The 23,832-nt window shown below is 39.1% G+C and overlaps 1 protein-coding gene across 5 annotated transcripts in view; it reads left to right on the top strand.

Annotated features, from left to right (window-relative positions):
- L3mbtl3 (L3MBTL histone methyl-lysine binding protein 3) overlaps positions 1-23,832 on the top strand; it is a 93,535-nt gene that overhangs the window by 57,827 nt on the left and 11,876 nt on the right. For all 5 annotated transcript variants that reach the window (XM_090338140.1, XM_090338139.1, XM_090338138.1 and 2 more), the window contains 3 exons: positions 1,834-1,948; positions 3,997-4,099; positions 10,461-10,610. In XM_090338140.1, the coding sequence (XP_090194266.1) occupies positions 1,834-1,948; positions 3,997-4,099; positions 10,461-10,610 (368 nt within the window). The remainder of the gene's footprint in view (positions 1-1,833; positions 1,949-3,996; positions 4,100-10,460; positions 10,611-23,832) is intronic.

The following is a 23,832-nucleotide window of genomic DNA, read 5'->3' as shown; positions in this document are numbered from 1 at the left end:
GCTTGGGCTGGCTTTGAACAATGATCCTCAGATCTCAGCTCTCTGAGTAACTAGGATTATAGGCCTGGCTGCGAAATGTGTTTTCTGATTCTTTGTTTGCAGATGTCAGTACAGTGGCTTTACATCCCCTTCATATTGTAGCTAGATCACATATTCTAGATAGAGAACCATTTCCTGTCATATAAAGCCAGCATTGAAGTGCGGCTTTCTTCTGAAGTTGTTTTGTACCTCTTACTCCATTATGATTCCTTTCATCTGGTTTATGGGCCTCTGGTTTCTGGAATCTCTTTGACAACTGGCTCAGTTAGGATTAGAGTGTACACCATGATACTAAACTCATACCGATTATATTGATAATAATCCATGGACATGTATTTTCTATATTTCTTTTAGATTTTCATCTTTTTATATTAATCCATGATGTTTAATAAGCTAAGGAGGGCCGGGAGTTTGGCCTAGTGGCAGAGTGCTTCCCTAGCATGCACTAAGGCTTGGGTTCGATTCCTTGGTACCACATACATAGAAAAAAGCCAGAAATGGTGCTGAGGCTCAAGTGGTAGAGCTCTAGCCTTGAGAAAATCCAAGGACAGTGCTCAGGCCTGAGCTCAAGCCCAGGACTCGCAAAAAAAAAAAAATAAGCTAAGGAATATCTTGTCACAGCAAATACAGTTTTTCAAACCCATAAAATACAGTTTTATGGGTTTTCCATCTTGTTTGGTAATACTTGTCACTGAAACTTTATATTTTTATTTACTCAAATTGAACAGTCTTGTCTTTTATGGGTTTAAATTTGGTCTCTTGTTGTGATAACAAGTAACTTATATCATGCATTCTTCTAGGATGTTTATTATTTACCTTTCAATGTGGGAATTTTTCTGTCTGGTACCTGTTGCCTTGTATGGAATGAAAGATTCACAGACCTTAAAGAACTAATTGCCAACATAATTTAAAAGCAAAATATATAAGGCATTTCAGTAGATCTTTTTATTGGAGAATGTAAAAATATATATACATATATATTTCCTAATATCAGGTAGATATTACCTGATATTAGCAAGCATGGTAATATCCTTGACTGAAAGAGCAACTATCTCTTTACATGAACTTCATTAAAAATATTAATAGTGGTTATCTTACAGCCTGCCTTTGAGAGATGCTATAATTACTTACAGAAAGGATATTTTAAAAACTGTAAACTGGGTATTTCTAGTAGGGTAATGGATTTTTTTTTTCTTTTCCAGTCCTGGGGCTTGAACTCAAGGCTGGGCACTGTTCCTTAGCTTCTTTTGCTCAAGGCTAGCACTCCACTTCAGCCATATCACCACTTCCAGCTTTTTCTGTTTATGTGATACTGAGGAACCAAACCCAGGGCTTCATGTATAATAGGCAAGCACTCTACCACTAAGCCACATTCTCAGCTCTGGATTTTGATTTTTAAAGCTTTGCTTTATATTTACATGAAATCAGTTCCTGTCCACTCCTCCCTCTTATCTCTCTTCCTCCCTCCTAATTTTTTTTCATTATTTCAGTATTTATTGGGTGTGTGGTGTTGATTGTTTGAATATGTTACAACTCAGTTCCTGTCCTTGCTCAGTGTTGAAAGATACTGACTCAGCAGTGCCTCTGTAAGGCATTTATTGGTGGTTAATTTATTGAAGGTATTCAGAAGTGCCTTTTATTTTGTTCTGTGAGTGAAGTATTTAAATAATTGAAATTGTTGACAGAGTATTAAACTTTCTGAGATATGTTAAAAGAGAATGCAAATGATTATAGAGTGAGCACAGAAGATACCCTAGGTATTTTTATGATTATTGATGTCTCTCTGGTATCCAGGTTCACTTTGATGGCTGGAATGCTTGCTATGACTACTGGATAGATGCAGATTCTCCTGATATTCACCCAGTGGGCTGGTGTTCCAAAACTGGTCATCCTCTTCAGGCGCCTCTGAGTAAGGATACACAAGGATATCTTGGCAAATGCTTTCATTCTCTTGTGTGGTTTGCATAATTTTTCTTTTTCTTTCCTTTTTGAGAGATGGATATAAAACTTTAATCAAATGTATCAGGAGTTTATGGGCCAGATAACATCACTTCCTGTTTTTTACTTTTAACAAAATTTTTTTCCCATTAGCATACATTTGTTGTACATGGGGAGGATTTTGTTGTTGGTGGTGTCGTTGTTTTGATCAGTTGTGGAGCTTGAACTCTGGGCCTGAGTGCTGTCCCTGAGCTCTTCAGCTCTACCACTTGAACCACAGCACCACTTCTGGTTTTTTGTGGTTAATTGGAGATAAGAGCCTTACCGACTTTCATGCCGTGGCTGGCTTTGAAACGTGATCCTCAGATCTCAGCCTCCTGAGTAGCTAGGATTACAGGTGTGAGCCACCAGCACCCAGCTATAGTCATAATATTTTTATAGTCACACAAATTCAAAAATTGCCACATGGAAAAGTAAAGATATATAGCAATTTGTTTACTTTTATTTAGAAGCCAACATTGTCTTCATAACTAAGTGTAGGGTTTTGTGGAAGATAATTGGTAAGAATACTAAAGTTTAATGTATCAATTTCACTATCCTTATAGTAACTTTCTGTTGTAGCTTTCCAAATTGTTTGGGGAGTGGGTAAGGCAAAGAAACTGTAAAAGAAAGCTCCTATTTACTTATTATTGCTAATACCTGTAGGTGAACCTGCAATTATAAGAATAAAACATAAATTGAATTCAGTTTTAAAATAGATATACAAAGAACCTACCATGTTCTCAATTTGAAGACATATTGATTGCTATAGAAAGAAATACAGTGAATGCAGCACTTTTTCCTTAAGTTTGAACAACTTAGTGTTCTTCCCTGTCTCGTGGCTTTGTTTCTGTATGTTACATGTACACTGGGTATGACACAGTGATACATGTGCATGGTCATCAGGGCAGCACATCGAGGAAAGAAACTAAAAACCTTGAAACCAATAGTAGGTAAGTATAAGGCATCCATAGAATGTTTACCACGCAACTACCATAAAACACATTCATATTGCTACGGATAATATATAAGGTGAGGTACAAACCAAGGGAGACCATGCCAAAAGGAACATCCAGGTTCACCTTTATGTTTGGAAAAACAATTTTTTAAAAAAACCAGATGTGCGTACACATGCTTTTCAACCAAACGTATATGTGTAAACATAGATATATATTTGTACCTGACTGCTTAGCTCTGCACCCACGGGTGAGTACCTACACCCTGCATGGTCAGTGTGACGGAGATGAGGGCTGGAGGAGCCTGCATGCCCATTCTACATGTTCCCATGGTGTTCGGCTATTCCTAGGCAGCGGTGCTCTACCACTTTCTGCTTTTTTTTTGGTGGTAACTGGAGGAAAGAGTCTCACAGACTTTTCTGCCTGAGCTGGCTTCAAACCACAGTCTTCATATCTCAGCCTTCTGAGTACTAGGATTACAGGTGTAAGCCACTAGCACCTGGCTTCTAATTTATATATTTTTTATTTTGTTTTTGTTCGTTTGTTTTGTTTTGTTTGCCAGTCCTGGGTCTTGAACCCAGGACCTGGTCACTGTCCCTGAGCTTTTTCTTGCTCAAGGATCTGCACTTTGCTCTACACTTGAGTCAAAACACCACTTCTGGCTTTTACTGTTTATGTGCTACTGAGGAATAGAGCCCAGGACTTTATGCATGCTAGGCAAGCACTAAACTACACTCCCAGCCACTAAAGTATGTTTTGAAAGAAGAGTATATCAGTGTTTACTATTTTATTACTGAGGAAAGATAAAATGTGTGAATAGAGTCATTGAGATTCTTTCAAAGTAGAAAATTTAAGATGGTTTTGATTTTTACAAGCCCAACTACTTTTTCTGTTTTTTATGTATTGATTCCATAATTGATTATTTAGAGATTCTTTTCCTTCCTTATTCTGACCCCAGATATTTAACTTGTACAACCATCCACTTAACTTGTGGCCCCTTCTTTCCCTCTTTGCTTTTCCATAGGCTCTGCAGAATTAATGGAGCCTTCAGAAAGTGGAGGATGCTCAACTCTAGGGTGTAAAGGGATTGGCCATTTTAAGAGAGCAAGGCACCTGGGCCCTAACAGGTATGTGTTCTCCACCTCTCACATGAGGATTTTGTACATGGTCACAGCGGGAGGGAGCCCTTTGCTCCTTATGTTTGCAACAAGTTGTGCTTGTGTGTAGACAGATGGAACTGATTTTACATTCATATTCAGAAGAAATAGGGTTCCCATAGAGAACATATAAAATAAAGGTTGTGTCTAAAGTTAAATCTTCCTGGAATAAAATGTATTTATGGTTTAAAATAGATTTACTCTAGTTATGCTGTTCTTGGCAGTCCTGATTAGTTTTATATATACATGACTTCTGAAATGATTAGTTTGAATTGGCCATTAATGGTGAGAAGAAGTTAAAAATTATTTGGTAAAACTACTATGTGATTAAATGACTATGTTTTGAATAGTAAGGGTAATATTATTGTGACTTAATGCTGTGGATGTTTAAATAATGCTCATACTTAGCCATAAACATGTAATGGTCAAAAATAATTCCCTTGATATTTTTTTCTCTTACTCTTAAGACAGTTGAAAAGGAAACAAAACATTTAAATATGATGTATTATTTAGATGATGTGGAGATCTTTGTAGCATTTTTAGAATACTAATGGAAATTGCAATAAATTACTGTGATTTATCTGGGATATTTTTAAGGAACAGAAACATACCATTTGGTTATATATGAAAACAGTAATTTGTCAGTGCAAGTGTAAACATGTTAATTAGATTGCCCACTAAGAAAAAAATGACTTCTCATTCATTCAGTTTTATAGGTTGGGAATCTAGATCTTTAAAATTTCTAAAATTTCACCTCTAAAAATTAATAGAAGCTGGGGCCGGGAGTTTGGCCTAGTGGTTAAAGTGCTTGCCTAGCATGCACGAGGACCCGGGTTCAATTCCTCGGTACCACATACATAGAAAAAAAAAAGCCAGGAGTGGTGCTGAGGCTCAAGTGGTAGAGCTCTAGCCTTGAGAAAGTCCAAGGGCAATGCTCAGGCCCTGAGTTCAAGCCCAGGACTGGTAAAAAAAAAATTAATAGAAGCTGCAAATTGGTGTAATTACTTTCTCTGGATGCAGTTGTCTCTCTCATTCCTGCCACCTCAGTCTTGCTTATCTTCCTTTTGCAGTATTCTTCCCGAGTTTTTATGAGTTCAGTAGATTCCAGAATAAAAGGACATTATGGAAATTCCACTTAAAACTCTGTTTTATTGCAAATGGAAAGTTACAGGATTCAATGAAACTAAGTTAATCATGTTGCTTATTTGACATTGCTGAATATTGGCTAGTGAAGACAACTAGGTTTCTTTTAGATCAGTATGTAAGGCTGCATGTAGGAAGTACTTCATGAGACCGCTAAATTTCCATGGCATGTCCAGAAACCATGGAAAATATTCCTTTGTTCAGTAAATATTTTTGAGGAGTAGCTTTTTCAGCAAGTCAAGTAACATAGATTATGTAGTCTGTGGTCGGGATTATACTAATTACTTTCTGTATGTTGAATAGCCTGTGTGATTCAGGAATCATTACATCTTACAAGCTTTGATGAGACCATAGTAATACTAGAGAGATTTTAATTTGTTTTACCTAATAGCTGGTAGGGAAACTTCTTACACCTTGAGGATCTGATCTTTCCCTTTTTTTTTACCTCTATTTTTAAAATTAGGATATTAATGGTACAAAAGGGTTTTGTTGTAGTATTTCCATACATGAATATTTCCATCAAAATTATCTTCTATATTGTTCTTTCTTACTCCTTGTTACACACTTAGAATGGGTTTCATTATTCTAGTTTCATATATATGCATAAATTACTTTGGTTATATTGATCATTCACCCCTTTCTCTCACTCCTCCTTCTCCCACTGATTGCTCCCTCTGCCCCCAGGTTTACACTCAGATCATTTTGTTTTTATTTTTGGGTGTAGATTCCCCATATGACAGCGGTTTATTTTACTTAATATAATTTATAGTTCAATTGTACCAAGATGGACTTTATTTCATTCTTTTTTGACTGAATATAATATACCCATGTGTGTGTGTACTGTATCATTTAATCCATTGGTGAACACAGAGGCTGACTCTATAGTTTTGTTCTTGATATCTTCCTCTGCCTCTCAGTACTTTGCTATACGAATTAGTCACAGCTCAAGTTTCAGACTTATGTATTTACTTATAAATGACATAATTTAGCTAAAATATGAGAGAGAACAGTAACTAAAATCAAACCTTGCATATGGACCTTTTTCCTATACAGTCCTATCATGTTCATTAGACTGAAGATGCTTGTTCAAATTGTGAAGGAAAAGAACAATATCAACAAAAAAATGTAGGTGAATGGTGACACTTTGTTGCTGAGATGCAACTGAGTATTTAAAATTTTGATTTGGTATTTGAGAGGGAAAGGGTCCACTGGTAGTGATGTGCTTGGAATCTCTGAGTGGCCAGGTTTACCCATGACAGCATGGTCTTTGGTGATAGCCATGTTCCCTCCCAGTGTCCCCACCAGTCTTCAGGGCTGCCTTTCCCCTGTGTGTTCAGGTGAACCTCAAAGGTCCTCAGTTTCGAAGGTTGTCTTTGGGGTATTTCTCCATAGATGTGGTGCTGTTCAGGAAGGGGAGAAAATGATGAGTGATTCAGGGAATGATTCCTAGGGAATCCCGAGTAATTGCAGCCATACTAGGGAATTCCTCATTTCTTGAAGGAAAGTAATTCACTTATTTTAGATAAAAGAGGAGCACTGATGAGGAAGCTGTATTCATTGTTCGGTGCAGGGCAATGCTAGCACAGTATGTGCCTTCGACAGAGTTTGTGGACAGGGGTCTTTGGACAAAGGAATGCCATTCACAGAGCTAGGGGCAGGTTCTAGCTTCTATCTAACTGCTGTCCTCCCTGCCCAGCCATTTTCTTAGACTCCTTGGCCAGCTGTCCTATTCACAGCCTCTAACACCCCTTTCTGGCAGGACATTAATCCTCAGCTGGCGGAGCCTGTTTTCCATTTCATTAGTAGACTTGTGGAATAGCTTGCTGCATCATGGATATTTTCTGAAAGGTTCATTTTACTGGACTTACTTCTGTCCTTGCTAAGAATGCTGTGTTTAGGAAAACATAATGAGGAAATTCTCTTCGGATTAATTTGCTGGGAAACTGCATAGATCAAAACATGCATTCTTTGCTTAGGTAACAAGGAAAGTTGCTCTTTTAGCAAGAATCGTCAGTTTTATTGTCACATGGGCAAAAGACTGTATCTTGATGGGCATTTATGATTACTACTCCTGAAGACTACAAATCAATTTTGATCTAAGAAATGATAGAAACTGCACGTGCACCTCAATAATGAAGTGTGAGAATGTGACCTCGTACCGTGTTGTGCTACAGATGATCAGTGAGAGAGAGGAGGCTCTTCTCATTGCTACGAATGGGTATCCAGTGACGGGCATGCCCTTCACAACTGGCATGAGCAGTCATGTGGTTGCATCTTGGCATTTCTCTTTGTCATTTGGCCTACTGAGAAGGCAAAGGACAGGAGAGGGTTAAAAGAGAGTCGTGGTTTATATAAAAGTACATACTCTACATACCTAGTGCCTTCAAACATGCATCTTCTCTGTGTGAAATTTATCTTGGAGACCTGAATCAAGAAAATGTGACAAGCCAGAGCATTTCTAGCAGCCTCCAAAAATATTTCTGAGGTCTATGGAATTAAATGTCTAACTCTGGGTTCATATATACCTGTAATCTGTGAGCAGGTATTCAGCACTAAGCTTTCCATCACATACTGTGTGAGTGCCTGTTTTGGTCCCCTTGTAGGGTTAGGCAGGCCTCACTTCTAAGGAGGCCCCTCGGATGTAAATAGAGCCAGATAGGGATGTATGTTGAGTAACCCTCAGAAAAGCACCCACTTTCTCTGAGGAAGTGTTGTCTGTACCAATAAGCTGTGTGGAGGAATTTTAGAGGTGGTTGTTAATGTTTGTTGTCATTTTGCTAGTATTCTTTTATCTAGTAGGGGTTACATGTCACTCTTCCCCCTTTTAAGCCATCGTAATGTGTAGGATGGATTAATGACTTCCTATGTTGGAGGCACTCAGATGTGACGTACATGTGTGACTCACATGTGTGACTCATTAATCCTCTCAGCAGTCTGAGACTTGAGCACGGTTTGCAGATGAGTCAGAGCCCAAAATCTCACACTGGCAGAAGCAAGTATGCAGCACAGCCCTGAATGGCCCTCTGTCTCCCTTCTTAGCTTGGAGAGGCTCTCCTACAGAGCAAGGTTGCCTGATAGAGCCTGCCTTTTGTTTTTGTCAACACTGAGCATGAGATTGGCTGTGTAAACAAACTGTGTTGTCTGATTGCTTAGGAAAATATATTTACAACTAGAAGGGATTTTTTTTTAAGTGGCAGTGGAGAGCCATGGATAAAATTGTTCAGGGTTTCCTAGGTAAAGCATCCTAAGAGGGAGTATTGGGAGTGTTTATCTACATGGCTAATATTTAATAATTTGTTAATGGAACAGGGTACAACCTAATAACATCCTTACAGGAAAAAGTAATGCTATCTGAAGCTATCCCTGTGCACTCTGAAGAATTGCAGAAGTGTGTGTGTGTGTGTGTGTGTGTGTGTGTGTGTGTGTGTGCACATCATAGGTTATATAAATACTGTGAAGAAACAAGCCTTACTTGGAAACTTAGTGCATGAAAAATAATCAGAAACCAGTTTCTGGAGCTCAACTTGTTTCCACCCTCTAGCCAAGCTGTCTCTTTCTCAACACACCAGGCCTTTTCTCCCATTTTGTGAAATACTATTTTCTAAACATGAGGGAATGCAGACTTAGTACCAACTTCCCCACCGTCAGGTCTCTACTCAAACCCTTCTTCAAGGAATCCCTTCCTTCTCATCCATTAAAACACCCTGTTCTTACTGTGTCTCACTGTCCTAATTTGTTCATGGCATTGATCCCATTGTAAAGTTACATAGTTCTTTATGCATATGGTTATGCAGTACCCATCTCCCCTTTTAACTTCTAGTTTGTCATATAAAATGCCTTTCTATGGAAGTCGGGAAGACTGAAATATTCTGTGTCAAGCAGAGAGCCCATTGCCTAAGTTCTCCATAATTATTACTAGTTGTTGTTGTTTGATACTGTTTAATCAATGTTGTATATGTTTATAGCAACATGTAATCAGATGTTACTTTTTCTTTTACTTAAAATATAAATATATGGTAACACATAATTAAAAGAAAGATACATGTTCCTTTATTTGCTTAGAAGAGATCTGGTTCTACAGGCCATTAGAATTGTCTGTGAGGATATTCAAACTCTTCTGTCCTCTTAGATTCTCTTGATGACGGGTAAAAATTTTTCTCTGGGTGATTGTCAACTTGTATCACACAAGAAAGGAGCACCTAAGAAACAATAATACTTTACTTAAGGTCCATGGAATTTCCAGATTTAAAAAGACTTCCTCAAAACAGAGGGCAAGACAGACAGCATGTTGAGAAGTATGGAGTGAGAAGACTTAGACACAGTGGCCCAGTGGAAAGGTTGAGGCTCAGCCCTGGACACTGGGTGGCTTCAATTCCTCTGCTTAGCAAAGCAATCTAGTCATGTGAGTTACCCTCCTGTAAGCACAGATGCAAGGAAATGAGTTAGATGGAGCCATTATCCAAGTTGGCCCCTGGTCCCTTTCCACATTAGGGGCTGGTTGGACTATACCCCATAAGTATTTTCCTTGGATGTCAGCTATAGGTGCAGATCTGGAGACAAGAATAATCTGTGGAGTACTCTAATTTCTTTGGAAGGCAGTAGTTGTTCCAAAAGAAATTAAATAGAGCAGATCTGCTCTGTTGGTTGGATCATTGTCTCTCTAAGATTTCTATCACCAGCCTCCTCTAATTATTTCCAGTGATTGCTCCAGGTCGTACCTATTCATAGGACAGTTCAAAGTAATCCTTCTGTGACCAATTGTCAATTTCCAAGATGGTAGCAGGTAAAAATCTAGTAGAAAGATTATGTTTGTTTGTTTTGCCAGTCCTGGGGCTTGAACTCAGGGCCTGGGCACTGTCCTTGGGCTTTCTCAAGGCTAATGTTCTACCACTTGAGCCACAACACCATTTCTGGCTTTTTCTGTGTATGTGCTACAGAGGAATCAAACCAAGGGCTTCATGCATACTAGCCAAGCACTCTACCAAGAGGCCATACTCCTAGCCCTTAAATTGTTTTAAACATACATTCTATACTGGATGTTTAATCATATGCACACATATAGAAATATATCTAACAGGCTCATCTCACTTGTGGAGTTACATATTCTGTAGTCTGTCATTTTAATTGCAAGAAGTAAATATGGTCTAATGGAAGTATTCTCTTTTCTTTTTCTCTTTTAATCTGTTAGTGCTGCCAATTGTCCCTATTCAGAAATCAACTTGAATAAAGACCACATTTTCCCAGATCGCTTAAGTGGTCAGATACCTCCAGCTGGTCCAACATTTCCAAGAACTAAAAGAGCAGATGCGAATGAAAGCTCGTCATCTCCTGAAATCAGGTAATTAAAGCGATGGCATTTGTTTTGTTTGGCAGCACTCTGATTGAAGAGTCTGTCTGTCTCACTCAGATGTTCATGTTTTGTGGTGGGGTTTTCTTGCAGGGTGGCTGAAAATGCACTTGAATGCATGTGAAGTGAGATGGTAGTAGTAGAATTTAGAACTAAAAAGCTCCCCATCTTTCATCCTGCCTCATCTTTTCGTAAAACAACTGGAGTCTTTTTATCTTGTTGACTGTCTCTACTTATAAACTTTAAAGTGAACTGAGCTAGGGTAGTGAACTCCGCTAGGGTCATGGACTCAGCTAGGGTAGTGGACACTCATAATTCCAGCTGCTTGGGAAGCTGAGACAATCAGATTGCTTGAGCCTGGGAATTCTGTTAACATAGTGAGATCCCATCTCGCTGCAATTTAAATGTAACCCAAGACTGGAAACATCTGTCCTAAGTAGGCTAAGAAATGGTCTCCCCTTGTTTCCAGTGCTGCATGTCCTTTTCAGGAAAACACTGTACCTGCTGCTAGTAGTAATAGTAACTGATGGTCTCCTTCCTTCCTTCCTCCCTCCCTCTTTCCCTTCCTCCCTCCTTCTCTCCTTCTCTCCTTTTCCTCCCTTTCCTCTCTTCCTCCCTTCTTTCTTCCTTTCTTCTCTCTCTATCCTTTCCTCCCTCCTCCCTCTCTCTCACCCTCTTTTTCTTTCTCTCTATTTTGTCAGTTATATGGCTTGAACTCAAGGCCTAAGCACTGTCCTTGAGGTCTTTTTGCTCAGGGCTAGTGTCTGCCACTTTGAGCCACAGTTTTACTTCCTGTTTTCTGATGGTTAATTAGAAATAAGAGTCTCATAGACTTTCCTGCCTGGGTTGACTAAACCAAGATCCTCAGGTCTTTGTCTCCTGAGTAGCTAAGATTACAGGCATGAGCTATCTGTGTCTTCCTGGCTTGGTACTTCCTTGTTCATTATATGTGTATATTTTAATGTCATTGTGTATTGTTTATGGCAAAAGTGGTCAGAGATGCACATGTCTAACTTGGGGAAGATGCTGACAGAGTCCTGTGCTCTGCTTCTGCCCTGGAATTGTGTTTGGAGGAATTCCACTGGTCATAGTGTAAGAAGACTGGTGTTTCTGTAGAGCATTTCAGGAATTTGCCTTGCTATTTTGCACTGAACATTATAAACTCATTTGCTTTAACTATATCTTCTCAGCTCTCACTCTTCTGCCTGACCCACACAAAGCTATGATTTCAATATATGAGAGATGGGAAACAACTGCCAGGTAGATTTTACAGCTGGATATGTAGAATTTTGCTGCTCATTTCCAGTTCTACCAGTGGACAGTCAGTATGCCCAGAGGTTAGAATAAAAATTGTTTGGCGGGGGCCAGGAGTTTGGCCTAGTGGTAGAGTGCTTTCCTAGCATGCATGAAGACCTGGGTTCGATTCCTCGGTACCACATACATAAAAAAAGCCAGAAATGGTGCTGAGGCTCAAGTGGTAGAGCTCTAGCCTTGAGAAAGCCAAAGGATAGTGCTCAGGCCCTGAGCTCAAGCCCAGGACTGGCAAAAAAAAAAAAAAAGTCTCACACAAAAAAAATTTATTTGGAGGATTATGCACTTTCTCCTTAATTAAAAGGTTCCTCAAACCCTAAGGGTAGTAAGGCAATTTCTGGCAGAAAAGCAAAACTTTTCTAAAAATAAAGTATCATGGATGTATAAAAAGTCATTATTAAGTAGCTTCTGGTGCTATAATTAGTATTATACGAGGATAATTCTTATTTCTCATACATATTTTTTTCCTGTCCTGGGACTTGAACTCAGGAACTAAGCACTGTCCCTGAGCTCCTTTTGCTGAAGGCTAATGTTCTGCCACTCAAGCCACAAAGCCACTTCCTGCTTTTTCTGTGTATGTTGTACTAAGGAATCGAACCCAGGGTTTCATACATGCTAAGCAAGCACTCTACCACTAAGCCATCTTCCCAGCCCTCATATTTTTTTCTGAAATGTTATTTTCCTGAGAAATATTGTTTGAGGCAACCTTTTTCTTTTAATGCTTTCTCTCTGTCCTAAAGAGACGTTAACTAACAAGAGATGCTAAAACATTGGAGTTACAAATCTGTGATGAGCTGAAATTCCTTCAGCTTTTATTTGTTTGTTTTTTTATCCTACCAAACTTTAATGCTTTGGGACAGCCAGTCTGTACTGTAGCTCTTGCTTCCACATAGTGGTGATTGAAAGCAGAATGTGCTACTGAGTCTCACACCTTAGCTTCCCTACCTGCAAGGTATAACACCCATGATGAATTAATCCATTTTTGCTTTGAATCTCAGTTTATGAGGCTTATATGAGATGAATATTGTAAATGAAAGCTCTTAGAATTTAGACAGTCTGTAAGAAACAATAGATAAATAACTAATGTTTTATTTGTATTACTCAGAATAATATAGATTTTTTTTATTTGTTTCATAGTACTAGCTCAGTGTTACTTGTCCAAAATGCTTGGAAAGAGAAGATCTTGGGTTTTTGCTTATTTGTGAATGGTGGGGGGGGGATTAGCCTGACCTTTCCTATTCCTAGTCAGAAATGCTCCATAATCACTCTGTTTCTGTTTTGTTAGTTTGTTTGGTTTTTTTGGAGCATGTTTACATTAGAAGTTTTCATTTTTTCATTTGAAGATACTCAACCTGTGTTTTCCTTAAGAGCAAAAGAATGGTTGGCCAATTTCATTAAAAGTCCCAGGTTAAACTGAGCAGATTATTCAAGCAGGATGCTTCTTCCAGTGGACAGTCGTGTTCTCCTTTTCTCATAATTGTTTGCTCACGTGGATGAAATATCTTCAGTTGGGTTCTCACAAATATTATTTTCATTTTTCCTTATGATATGCTAAAATTCTGAGTGCCGTTCTCTGAGCACTTTGGTTTTTTTCATGCATTTCTCACTGCAGGAAGCAACCTCTGAACCAAGGGTTTGATTGCAGGTGGATTGCTGGGAACATCCACAGTGGAGCCAGGGAGGAAAGAGGAGGAGCAGGGCAGGAGCTGGAAGAAGCTTAGTTGTCATACCGGTTCTCTTCTCTATGGTAGAAGCAAAGAACCACTGGGGAAACACTGGGATTCGATGTAAGCCACACATCTCAACACTGCCCAGCATGGGAATGAGAACCTAAGCTAGTCACATACCAGTTTCCTTCCAAACCCTGCAGGCAGGCAGGGCACATATGACTGGCAAGCATTAGGTATGCTGAAGTGGTAGCAGGTGGCTGGTAGTATGCACAGGGTATTGATAGTGGTTACTGTACCATGCCATCACTCATTCACCTGTTTCAGATGGTAGACAGTCCCCTAAAGGAGTGATATGCTGGTGTTGCTTTTGATTCAGGATCTGCTATAATGTAGCCAAAGGGGGGGAAAATGAGCAAGGCAAGCTTTTTCATACTAAGCATATTTTTATGAAACACCTATTCAAGATAGATGTACAGGTAATGTCCTGTAGCAATCGTTCCCAAACTTGGTTTTGCATACCATTTCCTGCAATCTCTTTAAAACTGAGACTTAAGAAACTGTCTCAGTCCATCAGAATCTTTCAGGATAGAACATGGGGTCCACATTTTAAAAATTCATTGGCCAGTATATCTCCTTGCTTAAACCTTCAGTAACTTCCCCTTGCTGAAGACTTGGGACTTTTACATGATTTACAAACATACTTCAATCAGCCTGATGCTGAAATCTCGCATCTCCCTCTTCCTAGAACCTCTGCCTTTTAGCTGATTTCTCATCTTTCAAATTGCAGACTTACTGTTCTTTCTTCAGAAAAGTTTAGATCCTCTAGAGTATGGGTCAGATTCTCCAACACTTGTTTCACACACACACACACACACACACACACACACACACACACACACACAATTATCGAAGCTGTGTAAATACCTCCTCCAGCAACCAACCTCTTTGCTTGGTCATTGGCATCGTAAAGCTAATGACTTCAGGTCATGGCCTGTCTAATCCTCAACTCCCCTTAGCACTGGCACACGACAGGTTCTAAGGGTATAATGGTGACCTCAGATCATCCATCAGTCTTCCCAGGAGACATGACGATTGTATCACCTAACAAGCAATACAAATCTTCTTCATTTAAAACTCTTGTTTCATTTTCAACGTTGGCAGGTCACCTTACAAAGGGGTGATTCCTACACCATGAAATAAATTACCCATATTTATACTCTTTTATACAGTAAGCCCATGTTTTTTACCTTCCTGGCTTCTATAGATAAAGATATTACCAAAGTAGTAATGTAGCTAAGACACAGCAAGGATATGAGTCTGTGGTTTCTCACTGACCAAACTCGAGAGCCACAGGAATCAATTTCTTTGAACTCCAGTACCTGGCAATTCAGGGTGTCCTCGCTGGCAAGCTCCAGCCCACATTACATGGCTTCCCCTTCAGGAATTTTATAACTATGCTGAAAGCTTAGACCTGTTTTTCTACAGACACTTGTCAAGTGGTTATGAGCCAATCCACTGTGCCTGTCTATGTAGAAATGTGTGTAATTAATCCTTTGTACCTTCCCGTTGGACCGTCAGAAACGTGATGAGGTAGGTCTGTGGTGAGCCTAATGCTTTCCATGTGTCTGTGATGTTTTCACTCAGGATACTGTGCTCATGGTTCTCATGGCTGACCATAAGATGGAAAGAAGTTTTTCACAAGGATTGGTAACTTTCATCTCTCACTGTCTACTGCTGGGTCAAAAACATGTCTTTTCACCATGTGTCTTTATAAATCTATAAACTAAATAGATTTGCATTCTAACTATCAGTGATGCTTTTTTAAAATGTGGCTTTGGGACACCATTGCCAGAGATACCAGGGAGGAAGTGGCAGGCATGTGTCAGGAATCCCTCATGTGTCTCAAGCACTGGTGCAAGATGCACATGAGCTCTGTGTTGGGCTTTGGGAATAACACTTGGTTGCAAACACCTGTCTGAGGGGAAGCATCAGGCATCTATCTTACAGAGTCTGTGACGTCTTTTCATGAAGTCTGTTTTACATCTGCTGTATTTGTATTCTAATTTAGATGTTGTCTCTGTTAAACTCTCACCTAACATGCTGGGGCCAGTGATTCATGCCTATTGTTCATAAACACCTGGGAAGCTGAGATCAGGAGGATCAGAAGTTGAGGCCAACCCAAGCAGAAAAGCTCTTGAAACCCCTCATCAACTAATAGCCGGTTATGGTGGTACAGGCTTATCAAAAGTTTTAGCTACAGGAAGTCAGAGATTGAGAAGATTATGGTTCCAGGCCAATCCTACGCAGGAAAAAAAATCCTGAGATTCCATCTTAGTGGAAGAAAATAGATGCATTATTACATTCTGGTTAGGACGCTTAGTATAAGTGGATTTCAGTCTAGGCATGTACCTGGTCAGGAAGCAAAAACTTGTCTCCAAAAATAACCAGTGCACATTAAAAAAAAATGGCTGGACACTGGACTTAGCAGTAGAATGCCTGCTTAGTAAGTGCTAAGTCCCAAGTTCAAACCCTGTTACTACCTAAAGGGGAAAAAAAACAAAAAAAACCCGAAACTCACTTGGTGTTAAAAACTCCCATGTTGGTTTAATTCTGCTTAAACTAACCACAGAAATACAATAAAGCATCCTTAAAATGCCTGCCAAATGTTTGTATTACCTTGTAAGGCTTATTGCTAAATGAATCTAATGAAGCAGTTCAGCTGTGTAGTTCGTCCTAAGCCATCAAAATGGCTTCTCACTTGTAGGCCAGTGTTAGACCCACTCCTGAGAGCTGTGCAGAGCTCAATGCTACCGTCAATCTGATTTATGTTTTTCATGCAAATCCAATTTTGCCAGTCACACCAAGAGCCCATCTGTACCCTATTAAACAGATGGGAAAATGAGCTAAAATAAAATACAGAACTACAGTATAAGCATATATACATCTATTTACTTGGCCAAATGATTGCACCAGGCAGAACAAAATGAATTTAGAGACACAGTTCTAAAAGATTGTAGGACTTAATTAGTTGTCTTGTGGAACCTGGCTTTACCTCTGGAGGTTTTCCAGGCCTGAGGGGTTGATATGGAAGAATGGAGAAAGTCATTTTCATAGGCTAGGCTTTCCCTGGCTTTGCAGAAGCTCCTTCTCTTGTGTCCAAGGGCTGCGAGGTATAAATTAGAAGCTGTGGGAGTTTTGAAATACTCCAGCTCTTGGGAATCTGAGTCTAATCCATGTAACTTTGTGTGCACCACAGAGAAACTCAGTTTTAGTTAAAGCACTTACAGTTCGGCTGCCAACTGCTGTGACACCAAGGCAACCATTGAAGGTGTCAGGAAAGAGATGAGGATTGTTAGATGCCTGTGAAATTGTGGAACAGTGCTGTAACAGGGTCTTATTTTATCTCCTTGAATAGCACTAATTCCTGCACAGGGGGACTCCCCTGCATAGAGTAGAAAGCAGTAGCCTCGGTTCCCTTTTGTGCACCACAGCCTCCATCTTTCCTGTGTAACGCCATCTTTCTCTCCCAGAGTTCACCTTCCTCTTAGGCAGAGCCGTTAGTTGGTTGTTGAAAGCTTTCTGGAGAGTTTTTTCCCCCTTGGTATCCTGATGATACCCACTGAATTCACTGATTACATTCCTTTTTTTTTCCCCTTTCCCAGCTGATGTTCTGTTTGTAAAGTTATATTTAAAGAGGCTTATTGATCAAAATGTCTTCATCTTAAATCACTGAAGAGTCGTCTGGATCCTGTTCCTGAAAAGATCCTTAATAAGTAAAGCTATTGCTATGGTGTTACTGCAAAAAGACTTTCATTTTAAAGACTCTTCATTCTAGAATTCTTTTCTGAATTCCCTTGAAGGTGGTACCCTCCAGGTTCTGAGGCATTTCATATGTAGCAGGCATTTTAGGGGCAGCTAGAAGAACCCTTTGGATCCACCTGAGAGTCTCCATCTCCAATCTGTTTACTCAATGAGTGTGTTCAGCCCTGGCATTAAAAAATAATGAAGGTGTGCAGAGAGAAACCCTTTTGTCACTCAAAACCAGAAAACCTACATTTAAAGACAGTATTTATCTTTAAGTAGTTGTACCAGGAGTGTCACAGTGGGACAAAGGGTGAATCATTTCAGCAGTGATATTCACTAGACAGTGTGCTGGAAGTGAACTACAGAAGGGGGAAGGGGGGAGATGGGAGGGACAATTGGGAAAGAACGAGGGAGTAGGTCAGTGTTCAGAAGGAAGTGTACTATACCTGACTTATGACTTATGTAACTGTGACCCTTTGGTACATCACTTTTACAATAAAATTTAAAACTAAACCAAAGGGATTTAGGTTCAGCATATCAATTTGCGAGTACAATGAATGTTGATCAATATCCCCCCTTTCATAATTCCCCCCTTCTCTCCCATTTTCAACCATATTCACGTTTATATGTTGAATATCATGACAGCATTTTTATATGTCTCCCTGGCATTTGTTGCAGCCCTACTTGTTACTGAGCGCAAGTCCTTCTTAGCCTGGACCAACCCCCTGGGAGTCTGAGCTAGTCCACTTGGGAAGAGTTAGCATCTCATTCGCATGAGAAGTACCTGAGAGACTTCCAAGGTTACTTGTCTCTGTTGCCCTTGGGCACAGTATGTTCATCCTGGCAGGAGTGAACAAACAGAAGGCAAAAGGAGAATTAGGGTCGAGTCCGCCTGTTCCTTCAAAGAAGAACCCTAACTCTTTTCACTAGCTCCACTTCCTAAAGGTTCCACCAGCTCCCATGAGCACCTCAGGCTTGGGACCAACCCTTTAACTCTTGGGAACATTTGGAAGCATTTGGAAGCATTCTAGCCAAACAATACAATGGGCCGTTGCTCCTTGAGCTGTGGTGCATCCGAGTCTGACACTGGCCAGCGGTGACCCTGTATGCTGAGCTGCCTAACCTACATCTCCTACTCAGCTTTCCCTTTCGTCTGATTTAGACACATAGCTCCAATTAGTGCATTCTGGAATTGAGGCAGAATAATGGATTATTCAATATATTTTCAATGTTTTTTTTTATTATCCTTAAGTAGTTGTACAAAAGAGTTGTCATTTAACAGAACAGTTTATGAATACAATGCATCTTGATCAATGTTATCCCCATTCAACATTCCTATTCATCCCTCCTTTCCCTCACTTGTCTTCATTTTGTAGGAAAGACACACACACACACACACATATTTCAAAATTGTCTTTAGTTGCCTGGGCCTGGTTGGGACATAATTGGTGAGGGATTGCTTTTAGATGAAAAAAAGAACAAACGGGAGGAGACGCAAGTGTGGGCGTTCAGACACTGTCCTGTTCCTAGACATTGACTGTTCTCTCATTTGCTTATCTAATATTTACCTCAAGCATAATTGGAAAAGGATAGTAAGACATCTACACTGTGGCATGTAATTACAGAGAAAAGAAGAATGCTGCCCCGCAAAGCATACGCTTCTCCATCTGAGTGGATTCCTTGCCTTAATTAAAAGCCAAAGGCATTTCCTTGACTTAAGATTTTGCTATGTGAACCAACCCAGATGTCCCTCACTTGATGAGTGGATCAACAAGATATGGTATTTGTACACAATGGAATTCTATGCTGCTGTCAGAAAGAACGACATCGTCCTATTTGTAAGGAAATGGAAAGACTTAGAAAAAAATCATATTAAGTGAAGTAAGCCAGACTGAAAGGAACATCGGCTCAATGGTTTCCCTCATTTGTCATAATCAGTAGAAACCTTGGGCTTTCCTAGCAGAGATTTACAATAGATCAAAACCTAGATACATAAGGCCAGATAGTAAGATGCTAAATGAAAGGACCTCCAGGATATAAAAACAAAAGCCATATAATGAGTGATTATTGTCCTTAATGTACTATGTTATCTCTCATCTCTTTTGCTGTCCCTTGGTTATCTCATATTGTTACAGTATTTCACCTTATTATCTGATATATGGTATGTATGCTTGATGGGTTATTTGAAATTGGATAGGGAAGGGGGAAAACAAAACGAGGGGGGGGGAATAGGGACCATGACATGAGAAAGGGTATCATTGTATGTAAAGTAATGCACCTTCTATCTGGTGAATATAATGGAACCCTTTTATTAATTACAATAAAAATATATGGAAAAATATTTTGCTATGATTATGTTTCAGTTTAAGGTAAAATAAACGTCAGACTGGTTCTTGGAAATGCTAAGATCCCAAGAGACTGTCATATTCTGGGCACGTTTCTGGGTACGTTTCTCTTCCTTCTGTCATTTATCCTTCATGGTGCCTTATTTAGACAGTACATAAGCTGTGCTATGCTGACTTTTGTTTTTTTGTTTTACCAGCCCTGGAGCTTAAACTCAGGACCTGGACACTGTCCTCTAGCTTTCTCAAAGTTAGCACTCTACCACTTGAACCATAGCACCATTTCTGGCTTTTTCTGTATATGTGGTACCAAGGAATTGAACCCAGAGCTTCATGCATGCTCGGCAAGCACTCTACTACTAAGCCTCACTCCTGGCCCCAATGCTTACTTTTTACATGGGCAAAACTTCTCATGTTTATAAGTTGCACAGCTAGCCATAACATAGAAAGTTTAACTATAAGCACTAGTAACTAACCTAAAACGGGTGGAAATAGGAGAATCCTGGGACGGGGATCTCAAACAACAAACTGGTCATGCGTTGTACATTTGTTACCCCACCTATGTGGTTGGTGTGTAGACAGATGGACCATGCTCCAAGGCTTGCCAGTGTGAAAGGGATGAAAACATGTCTGAGAAATGACTAACACAAGAAGGCTGGGAGTCTTGCTCAGATGGTAGAGAGCTTGCCTGGGAACATAAAAACCCTAAATTTAACTGCCAGCAACATCAAAAGGAGAAAAAATAAAAACAGGGAGAGCATGGTTGTGAAACAGGTAAACAGGTATCTGTAGGTGATTTTATCCTGACCGAGAAGCACCTGGGAAATAGTGTGTCTTGTTCCTGCCTGCATGCCTACCCTAGCCCCCTGCTAAACACCTGTGCATTATTTTCCGCAGCCCTCAAAATGCTGTGGAAGGCTTGATTGCACCCAGTTTTTAGAGGAGAACTAGAGAACTTAGGTATGACATGCTGCTAAAAGTCATGTGAAACTAGTAAGTGGCCAGCTGAAATTTAGACCAGGTCTGCTGCTGCCAAGGATCTTGCCTATGACCACTGTTGCCCATTGCCTTGTCCGTATTAAGTCTGCATTCAAGCCTAAGCAGTCCTTGTCCCTGCCCAAGGGCAAGGGCTGACAAAGAGAGCTGTAACCCTGGAGAGCAGGGCAGAGTGCTCTGTCACACAATACAGTAACATTGAAAATATAGTATAAGCCATCTCTCATTTTAGGGAAAAAAAAACTATCAAAGAAGTGAATCTTGTACCGGGCTCCAAAAGCATATAATATTATACTAGAGTTTTCACATTCCAATGTAATCATATTTTGTGTGTAACTGGAAGACTGTAGCTGAAGTAAATTTGCCAAGGAGGTTGAAATCCAGAAACAAGGATTTTAATTTTTTGCATAGAGAAAGAAGTTCTCACAATACTCATTCAGCCAGAATTCAGATAGTGAAATTTTTAGCCTGCTAGAAGACAGTGGTTGCTCAATAGAAACACTAATTTTTATTCCAAACAAATAAGAATGTGAAGTCAGATTCTTTGTTTCTGACTTGATTGGTGAAGGACAATTTGAAAATAAGATGATGGCCCCGAGGGCATGTTTCCTTTCACTTCATAAACCAAGAAGACACAATATACTCTGGAAAAACACAAGTGCAAACATTAAAGAGTCATTGAGTCTAATTACACGTTTGGATGTTGGGAAGACCTAGTTAGTTATATTTGCCTTCTGAATCTTGACTTTTTTATGTGTGAGTGATTATAATAGAACTGTGCTCCATGGAGTGCTTTGTAATTCTGAGCTCAGCCAGCCTTTGGTTTGTGGTATGTGCTTAAGAATGCTGACTTTTCTTCCTGTGATTGGCCACTTCCACATGTTTGGATGTGCTCTGTTAGGATTCTGCTCACTTCAGTGTGTCTGGTAGCCCATCTGTTTCACAGTGCTGGTTTTAATAGACTGCAGATTGACCCCATTCTGCTGCCTCAATCTAGTTAAAGGAAGTGGCATGTGGAACACAGGACATCTTGTCACTTACTTAATTTTAAAGAATTCTCTGAATCAATTAATAAGAAATAAAACAGGCCATAAACATGTCTTGAGGACTATAGTTTGAGTTGTGTTTGGAAAAGATAAATATTCATGTTTGTAATATTCCCAGGTTTACCTGGGTCCAGTTAAATGAAATATGATTATGGGCCTGGAGTTTGGCCTAGTAGTTAAAGTGCTTGCCTAGCATGCATGAAAACCCGGGTTCGATTCCTCAGTACCACATATATAGAAAAAAAAAAAAAAGCCAGAAGTGGTGCTGAGCCTCAAGTGGTAGAGCTCTAGCCTTGAGAAAGTCCAAGGACAGTGCTCAGGCCCTGAGCTCAAGAAAGAAATATCATTATTTAAAACTGCAAAAAAATCTGATCATGCTTTTGTAGAGATAAATAATAGAAGAGCACACATAGCTTCTATTTTACTTTTAGGATAGATTTTGGCAGATCTGTACATGAAGAAACTTCTGGTGGCAAATACTTAACTTTTCCCTTTCTGTCTCTGTTTATTCCTGGGAATAGTCTTTTCTTATTTTTAAGAAAAAAGTAATTTGTTGTGTTTGCCTGGAACAACATGAAGGAACTTTTCTCTTTTAAAAGTTTTGTATCTTTATTTGATCCAGATTACTTTACTAAAACCCCAGGATAGCTGTTGATTATCAGTATGTTATTTCTGATCATGAAAAATATACAGGCACAAAAAACTTGGTTGAAAACTTGGTTTTAGTTTTTAGTTGTGCTTTTAATCGTCCATCAAAATTTCTAAGAAAAGCACAGTGAATTGGGAATTTGCTCTCACTGACTATGGGAAATGCCAGATTAAAATTAAACCATTGGTATATAGACATATATAAGATATATAGTCTATAGACATATATTGATATATTGTATAGATCGATATGCATCTATGACATACAAAGATTCTGCTTAATTTTAAATATATTCTTAAATTTGTGGGCCAATGATTGCATATAGAAATATTTTTCTTGAATGCTTGTTTTTAGAGCATGACATTTGAAATATGATGTAAAAACTCAGTGTTAATAAAATTTTTAATAAAAATAAACCACTGCAATATGAATATTTGTGTCTGACAGATATTAATATAATCACTTTCAACTAATTTTTCTTTGGCCACAGTACTTACTGAAATACAATTGTGGATTCAGTGTTTTTTTTCCATGTTAATATAAGCAAAGTTAGAAGTTTGTGAGTTAGTTTATAGTTTCATTCAAAGTACATTGAAATATTTTTTGGCCATTACTATTACTTCCGCATTGTTTTTACAGAGAACAAACTTTCCTATCAATACCTCAGGTAATCAAAAAACCTCAAAGAAGTCTTTTATTCGATTATTATTGTTATTCTTTCTTGCTCCGTTCCTTTCTTCCTATGGAATGAGCACAACCACTCATTTAATTGAGCTGATGCTAAATTAAACATGCTATGGACAGTCTAAATGGAACGGATAATTAAAATCTTAGTTCAGAGCTTTCTCAATGTCTTTGAAAAATGTTTTCATTGCATAGTCACAGTAAATCTTCCCTATTCTCTAATTAGTGTGAGTACTTTTCAGCTACTGTGGCAAGTTATTTTTAGTTTGGTAATTAAGCCAGAGAACTCAGGTTCAAATGAAATTTTACATTTACTCTTGGAAATAATTTTCCTGTAAAATAGTGAATATGTATCTCATGATTACTGTGTTAGCAACATTGTGTGCCAGTATCATAATCTTAGAGAATACATTTGTTTCTAGCTAAAACCATAGAATCCCCTCTTTCACATTTTGTTGGGCTATTTCTTTGAAATGTATTTACCTTGATCTTGAAACTTAATACTAAATTTACAGTCTGAGTCAAAGTATTATAAATCACTGACATATATAGCCAGATAGGGTAGGATAGCCATATTCCCAATAGTCTGGGGAAATTGCAAAGTGGGGTTTATTTTGAACCTTGAGAATGGGATGTATTAGGTTGGAATTTTTAAACCTATCGTTAATATTTAGATCAAAATGAGTAGTGTGCACCTAACTCATTATTTTA

Source organism: Megascapheus bottae, chromosome 8 (genome assembly GCF_031878675.1).
Source record: "Megascapheus bottae isolate mThoBot1 chromosome 8, mThoBot2.hap1, whole genome shotgun sequence".
NCBI lineage: Eukaryota > Metazoa > Chordata > Mammalia > Rodentia > Geomyidae > Megascapheus > Megascapheus bottae.
The sequence above is the reverse complement of the archived record's forward strand: the minus strand, read 5'-3'. Positions and strand labels throughout refer to the sequence as shown.